Here is an 8,060-nt window from a genome sequence, read left to right as displayed (position 1 = left end):
GGGGAAGGCCAATCCGCGGTGCGATGTGGGGGTGTGGCATTGATTGTAGGACCGGACGTGCGGGGTCCGTTCTTCCCCAGCCTTTCATTCTTGCTCTAACATGGTGTTTCCCGCCTCAGAAAGTCAGGCCCGTCATTCCCCGGCTGCTCTTGAAGACTTGCGTCCGTTGACCCACTTCCTCGGGACAACAGTGAGGCCCAGAGGACGTCACACTGGGACGTTCGAGCTCCCTGCGACACAGCCGGTTGCAGACAGCCCTCGGTGGGGACGGTTGGAAGGCGTTCTCGCTCCCGCGGAGCCGGTGTGCAGGAGGAAACGCGGAGTCCGTAGCCGGGGTCAGAGAAGCTCCATGGATCATGGAAGTGAGCACAGTTTTGCGCCCTAGACACGTTGGTGCGTTGTTTTGAGATGCAAATGAAACAAGTGTGTGTTTTTGTTTGTTTGTTTTTTTAAGTTGGTGTTAGTCCATTGAAATCCTAAAGTCAGAGTTTTGCGTTTGGCGGGAACTCTCGTGACATCTGTCACTGTCTTTTTTTCCCCCCTTAATGTTTAAATGTTATGTACGACCGCTCGCGCGCGCGTGTGTGTACACCAGCACATGTGTGAAGTTCAGAGAACAAGAGTCTTGGCGCCTTCCACCTTGGGCTCCAGGAACCGAGCGCAGGTCATCAGCGCTTTTCCCTGTTTAGCCCTCTCGCAGACCCTTACTACCTATCTTAAACGGCCGCACTACCTATCCCAAGTCGTAGGGTTGGGGTGGTGGCGCACGCCTTTAATCCCAGGACTCTGGAGGCAGAGGCAGGCAGATCTCTTGAGTTCCAAGCCAGGCTGGTCTGCGTAGCTAGTTCCAGGACATCCAGGGCCACACGGAGAAACCCTGTCTCTAAACAAACAAAAATAACAGCTTTAGAGCTAATGGCTAATGGAACATTTGAATAAGTTTTTTTTTTGTCTTGTTTTGTTTTGTTTGTTTTTTGTTTTTTTTTTTTTGTGGGGGGGGGGGGTTCGAGGCAGGGTTTCTCTGTGTAGCTTTGCGCCTTTCCTGGAACTCGCTTTGGAGACCAGGCTGGCCTTGAATTCACAGAGATCCGCCTGCCTCTGCCTCCCGAGTGCTGGGATTAAAGGCGTGCGCCACCACCGACCGGCTTGAATAAGTATTTTTAAAATCTAACATTTTCGAGGGACCGAAGTGAAAGATGGAAACGAAGTCCTTTTTTTTATTTTAGTAAATTGGCAGATTGTACAGAGCCTTTGGAGGCATGAACAAACCTTTAAAAATGTAATTAGAGCAGATGGCTAAGTGGTTAAATACATGGGAGTTTTGTTCCCAGCACCCAACTGGGCCACTAACAACTACTGTAACTCCAGTACCAGGAGTTATAATTGCAAGTCACAGGTCCATGGAAAAGAAAAACGTTTTGCATTTGGAAAACGACTTATGAGTTCCAGGACAGGCTCCAAATCTACACAGAGAAACCCTGTCTCGAACCCCCCCCCCCCAGAAAAATGTGTAATGAATCTGATGATTGTCAGGCAATATTCACCCCTGATAACATCACACAACTGGTATTGTGCATGCCATTGTACCAACCTACAACAACAAACACTACACCTCTGTTCAGGTTTGAGACTTATATGTTATGACCTACAGTGTTTTTACTATGCCTGCAGTTTTCTGGTCTGATAGAAATAATCGTTTCATTACAGAAAAGAGACTTAATATTTTCCTACTCTCATTCTTCGGCATACAAATATCAAAGTAGTATATCTTTGGATGGTATTATGTCAGATAAATAAACATCTGATTAATATGTAAATTTGCTTTCCTATTTAACAAATGGTAAAATTACTTGTATACCAAAAATTGTTTTAAAATAAATATCTTTATGATTTGTTATCAGTGTTTTATTTACATGTAGTTTCACAGAAAAAAAGACTGAGCGGAAAAAGTTTTTTTTTTAAGCTGTGATCTAATCTACACCACTTGATGTAGAAAGAAGAGACTATAAATATGAAAATTAGGGCCTAGAAAGATGGGCTCAGCCATTATTACATACTGTCATATGTAATACATATGTAATACATACACAGTACATACTGCTCTTACAAAGGACCTGAGCATGGATCTCAGCACCCAAGTCAGGTGGTCCACAACTTCTGTAACTCTAGTTCTAGGGGATCTGACACCACTGGCCTCCAAGGACACATTGAATCACAAGCACATACCCACACAGAATCAAACACATACACATAATTAAAAGTGAATCTTTAAGAATAAAAGGAAAGTTAGTGGGCCGGGGAAAGAGGAGGGCTGACATGGGACAACACTGCCTGAAAAGCTGTCAATAGAGTCCTTGCCAGACAATTATAATGTATAAATGGAAAATTAGTAATGTTGTTTGTTTTTGCTCTTTTGGGGGCCCTCCACCCAGCTCCCAAATAAATCACACACAGAGGTTTATACTTATCAGTGTCTTGCCTTAGCTTGGCTTGTTTCTTGCTAGCTTTCCTTGACTTTAACTTGTCCCACCTACCTTTTGCCTCTGGGCTTTTCTCATTCTCATACTTCTGTAAATCTTACTCTTTCTCCATGGCTTGCTGTGTAGCTCCAGGGTGGCTGGACCCTGGAGTCCTCCTCCTTCTCTGGCTACTTCTTTCCTCCCAGATTTCCCCCTCTATATATTCTCTCTGCCTGCCAGCCCACCCTGTCCTTTCTCCTGCCTTGCCATCGGCCGTTCAGTTCTTTATTAGACCATCAGGTGTTTTAGACAGGCTCAGTAGCACAGCTTCACAGAGTTAAACAAATGCAACATAAATGAAAGTAATACACCTTAAAATAATATTCTGCAACATAGTAACACCCTTTAAGTAGTAGTGAAGACTGAACAGTAGCCCAACATGATGAATTATGAGAAAACAATGCAAAGACTAATGAAACACAGAAAACTTAAAACCAGATGGATGGTGTGCTGGCTTTTGTCAGCTTGATACAAACTAGTCATATAGGAAAGGGAAACCTCAAAATTAGGAACTTACCTCCATTGGACTGATCTGTGGGCATTTTCTTACTTATTGATGCTGAACGGTCCAGCCTACTGTGGTCTGTGCCATCCCTGAGCTGGTGGGCTTGAGTAGCGGGGGAAAAAATGGTAGCTGACCAAATTAATAAGCTCCTTTCTCTTCCTACCTCTGCTCCTACTCGAGTTCCTGCTCAGAGTTCTGAAGTGATGGACTGTGAACCAGATGTATTAGCCAGTTGTTTTTGGTTGTGGTGTTTAGTCACAGCAAGAGAAAGCAAACTAAGGAAGGGTCTAGGAGAAGCACAGGCTCGGAGAGATGACTGGGATGGTAGGAAGCATCCCTTTGTAGGGAAATGAGCCTGATCTGCTAGAATGGGGAGTAGTATTGGGTAAATGATGTGGGTGTGGGATGTGAAATGCCTCCAAGGACAAGAAGAAGAATTTGGACTCTGCTTGGACCTACTTACCCTGTCTCCTGACAGATGTGTATGTTATTAGATCAGCAGAGACATGATGGACTGGAATGTGGATTACAGACAAATATTTTAAAGGAAAAATGGGCACAATTTGGTGACAGTAGCTGTGGGTAATGCAGGACTTCTAAGACGCCTCCAATTTTTCAGACACTTGCCCAAAATGCTGAAAGTAAACCAAAACAAGTGGAAACCAAGGCTGAATGTCATGGTGGCGCCACATAATCTCAGCAGTCAGAAGGCTGAGACAGGAGGATTGTCATGAACATAAGGCAGCCCAGGCTACACAGTAGCAAGACCCTAAGACCCTGTGGGGGGTGGGGGGGGGGGTAGGCAAAACAAAAAAAAAAAATTCAACCCCTGTCGATTGAGTGAGCAGGTGTGGTTTGGAAAAACTGTACAGTGTTGGATTTGACTTAATGATGTGATGTAGGAGGCATCAAGCAGAAATGCAGGATTTTATGAAAACTAAAAAGCTTCTGATAGTGTTTTGGAAGTAACACTTTGTAGGACATTATTGGATAGATGCTGCACACATTGGCTTGTTTTGGTCAAATCACTATTTACTGCCAGACCAAATCAGAAAATGATGTTTTAAAATCTGGAGTACTGAACTTTACTAATTTTTTAAATTATTATTTTAAGTGTATGGGAGTTTGACCTGCATGTATGTCTTTGTACCACATGTGTGCAGTGCCCAAAGAGACCAGAAGAGGTGTCAGATCCTGCAGAACTGGAGTTACAAACAGTTGTAAGCTGCAGTGTAGGTGCTGGGAATTGAACCCAGGTCCTCTGAAAGAGAAGCCAGTGCTCTTAACTGCTGAGCCATCTCTCCAGCCCCCTTACTGCTTTCTTATTGTGAAGAGGAAAGTCGTTGCACATAGTGATTGACATTAAAAGTGTGTCTTTCTCTTTTGTTTGCTTGTTTCTCAGAAGCCTTCCTTCCATCATTCGGCAGTTAGAAATAAGGACTCGCAAACGTTTTGGTCATCATCCCAAAAGGGGGGGAAAGCTATTATCATCGTCTTCAGATCCTGTATGTTTTGAAGTAGATATTTTCCATGAAAATGTAGAAAGTCCGTCAGAGTTGGAAACAATAGACATCAGTGGTCCTTCTCAAGACATCTCTGATTCAGACTCACTCTTCTGTACAGAAGCCAGCTCCATTGCTTCAGACTTGCCTCGGGTGTGTTCTCTGCAGTCAGAAGTTTGAGGGGATAACCCAGATTGCTCTCATGTGAACGTGTTTTTTTTTTTTTTCAAAATTACAAGGGATGGTAAATGATCTCCAGTAGACACAGAAGGAAGGGGCGTGCAAGGCCTGGTTTTCTTAGTCTTGGTGTGCAAAGGGTGGTGCAGTTTTACACATGCTGAAACGGATCCTTTCTGCTCATGAAGTTCCAGGCGTGCAGGTAGGGGACATAGCTACAGCTCAGTCACAAAGAGGATGAGAGCCTAAACAAGGGCCTGTCTCCTGCTCTAGTGCATCTTCCACTGTGTCTGCAAATGAGTGACTGTTGTCCAAGACATTGACGGCATCCATTCTGTATCTTCCTAAGAGGTCCTAGTGTCCTTTCTCATGAAATAAAAGAGATCATGATGTCTCAGGATCTTCAAGAATGTTGAGTTTTGTAGGCTGTAGTGGGTAGGTGGTTGAGCAATGCCCTGAAGCATCGCCCCTAGTGAGGTAGCAGGTAATTGTTAACACCTGCCTATGACCTTAAGGTACATGCCTCTGGGGTATGCCCGCTTGGGGGACCCTTAAGATCTGGGATGCACACTACCTGGTGGCAGCATGGACCCCAAAGTTGGTAGGGTAAGTGTGAATCTCCTGGGTACCTCTGCCATGTTGGGAATCTAAAGTGGACAGAATCAGCTGCCAGGGCTGCCACTTTAATCCTAGCCATACTGCAGTTTGCAATAATCAGAAAAAGATTATAGATACACAAAAGACATCATCAGATGGAATAAACCTCTAAATGTTATATATTGTGTGTAAAAATATATATGGGCTTGCAAGAGAGAGGAAAAGGAGGATAGACAGTTTTATAAAGAAACAGTTTTAAAAATAAAGTCTTTAAAGAGAAAATAAAAGTAATATAATAAGACATATAAAGATGGAAATCACACAGAGAGACTGGATTGTCTTTGGGATTTTTACTGCAGAAAGATATTTGATTGTAAAGGCTGTTGAGTTAAACTAATATGTATATTTTAAAGGTATCTTGACTTCAAAATTTATGTCTAAGGATACACTGCTTTGGAAAAGAGGTTCTGCTTTTGTTTCCACAGAAGATGAGAAGGTATGGATTGCTTCCAGGCTAATATGGTTTGATCAGCCAAGAACCCCTGAAGGGTCTCCGATGACACCATGACCCAGATGATCCAACATCCAGAATCACCAACATCCAAAATCAGCAATCAAAGCAACTGGCTGAGATGATCCATCCTCACAGGCTACTACAGCCAAGATTTAGCTATAATTCTTAATTTTCTCAGGATCCCCATAAGGTTACCAGTGCCCCCAATCAACAGGAAGTAGTAGGAAAAGTTATGCCCATTACTATACACAATTATAATTCCTACAAACCTATCTCAAACTTCTTTATTTTTTAAACTACATCTCAAACCTAGTTAGAAAAAAAAACAATCTTCTCTATTTAAACAGTTCCATTTTTACATAAACAGTTCTATAAATCATCAACATTGATAGAGTCGATATACATAAGTAAATTCAAACTGTACCATTGTCATTTTTTTTTTTTTTTTTTTTTTTTTTGGTTTTTCGAGACAGGGTTTCTCTGTGTAGCTTTACGCCTTTCCTGGGACTCACTTGGTAGTCCAGGCTGGCCACGAACTCACAGAGATCCGCCTGCCTCTGCCTCCCGAGTGCTGGGATTAAAGGCGTGCGCCACCACCGCCCGGCCCCATTGTCATTTTTTAAACTAAATCTTGAACCTATTTAGAAAAATGAAATCATTACTGTCCATCTCATTTCTTAAGTTCAAAAGTTCAAAAAGAGGCCGGGCGGTGGTGGCGCACGCCTTTAATCCCAGCACTCGGGAGGCAGAGCCAGGTGGATCTCTGTGAGTTCGAGGCCAGCCTGGACTACCAAGGGAGTCTCAGGAAAGGCGCAAAGCTACACACAGAAACCCTGTCTCGAAAAAACAAAAAAAAAAAAGTTCAAAAAGAGTTCTGGTCAGCTGCCCTTAAGTCTGTGTATAGCAAATAGCTCCAAATATGAGGAGTTCCATAACTGAATCTTTCAGTTCAAGCAGGTCTCTCTGAAACATTCAGTTTTCAGCTACTGCTGCGCTTTGCAGTCTGCAGCCTTCTGTAATCAGGCTGTCTCTGATCTCTGTGTCCTGAGGCCAGAGAGCCTCCAAACAGCTCACAGCCACATGGGCTCAAGGCTCCTTTCAGCTGCTCTGAGCTGAACTGTGGCCCTTCCACAGCAACCCTGGCTCTGGGCGGAAAGCCATTACCTACTTTGCTGATGGTCCAAGCGCTCAGCCAACTGGGTCACAGCAGCAGATCTTCAGTCAGGCTCTTCAGCCTGGAGCACTCAGCAGCTCTCACGTGTCTCAGCGGTTTGTCAGGCACTGACACTATTCTGCTGTCAGCCTCCGAAGCATTCTGGTTTCTGCAGTCTCTGCTGCTTGCCGTTCACCCTTCCAATAGCAATGCAAGCTGCTGGGCTCTCAAAGCCACTGTCCACCATTCACCTTTCTCATGGTATAGTAGTATAGCGACTTGTCTGGGCTTTCCAAGCTGCTGCCTGCCATTGGCCTTTCTTATAGCTTAGCGTGTCCACTTCTCACTATGGCTTCTTCACAGCCAAAAGACTGCAGACCCTCTTGCTGGCTCTTCTTTGGCTGGCTCTTGAGGTCCACTGCTTGGGAAGCTATGATGCCCCATGGGTCTCAGCCATGGACACTTGGCTGCTACTTTCTGAAGCTGTTTTTGTTTGTTTGTTTGTTATTGGTGGCTTTTGGAACTGCTTAGTCTGCTAGGGATGCTACTTTCTGCATCCCAGGTTCCTACTTTACTCTAAATGACTTTATTAAACCTTCTCCATATAATACCTCTATTAAACCTTCACCATATCCTTAGACCTAAAGCCTATTTATACTTTATTTACAATTCTTATTTACAACTAGCGTGGCCATTTACTACGTGTCATGGCCATTTTTTTTTACATTAAACATTTAGTCTCACATTCAACATTTAAGTATTTAGTCTCACATTCAACATTTAAGTATACTTCTTACAAGCTTATGTTCTTAAGGAAATTCTATGGGGCCACATTAGCAAATATACTTCTTACTCTTAACTAACTTGCACTAGGAAGAATCTCTTAGCAAACTCTCTATAGGGCTACCATTAGCAAATATCTAACTTAGCAAACACCTAGAAGATTTCTTAACATTTACATTCTCTTCCAAGAAGACAGAGAGTAATTTTCTTTGGAGTTCATTTCAAACCCAAAAAGAGAATGAGAAGAAAAACCTTCTAAGGAGTACTCTGTTTCTGAATTGCTTAGCTGGCAACTCAACAGATTTCCAAT

At 43.3% G+C, this 8,060-nt stretch overlaps 1 protein-coding gene across 15 annotated transcripts in view; it reads left to right on the top strand.

Moving 5' to 3' along the window:
• The first annotated feature begins 20 nt into the window (after positions 1-20).
• The window catches only part of Cage1 (cancer antigen 1), a 41,684-nt gene continuing 33,644 nt past the window's right edge, over positions 21-8,060 (top strand). For 6 of the 15 annotated variants that reach the window (XM_076573191.1, XM_076573200.1, XM_076573194.1 and 3 more), the window contains exon 1: positions 5,274-5,309. In XM_076573191.1, the coding sequence (XP_076429306.1) occupies positions 5,289-5,309 (21 nt within the window). In that variant the 5' untranslated portion in view covers positions 5,274-5,288. Of the gene's footprint in view, positions 424-5,273; positions 5,310-8,060 lie in introns of those variants that run through there. The other 9 variants (XM_076573203.1, XM_076573199.1, XM_076573198.1 and 6 more) reach the window with 5 other exon arrangements.

This window comes from Peromyscus maniculatus, chromosome 5 (assembly GCF_049852395.1).
Source record: "Peromyscus maniculatus bairdii isolate BWxNUB_F1_BW_parent chromosome 5, HU_Pman_BW_mat_3.1, whole genome shotgun sequence".
Classification (NCBI taxonomy): Eukaryota; Metazoa; Chordata; class Mammalia; order Rodentia; family Cricetidae; genus Peromyscus; species Peromyscus maniculatus.
This window is presented reverse-complemented; position numbering and strand designations above follow the sequence as displayed.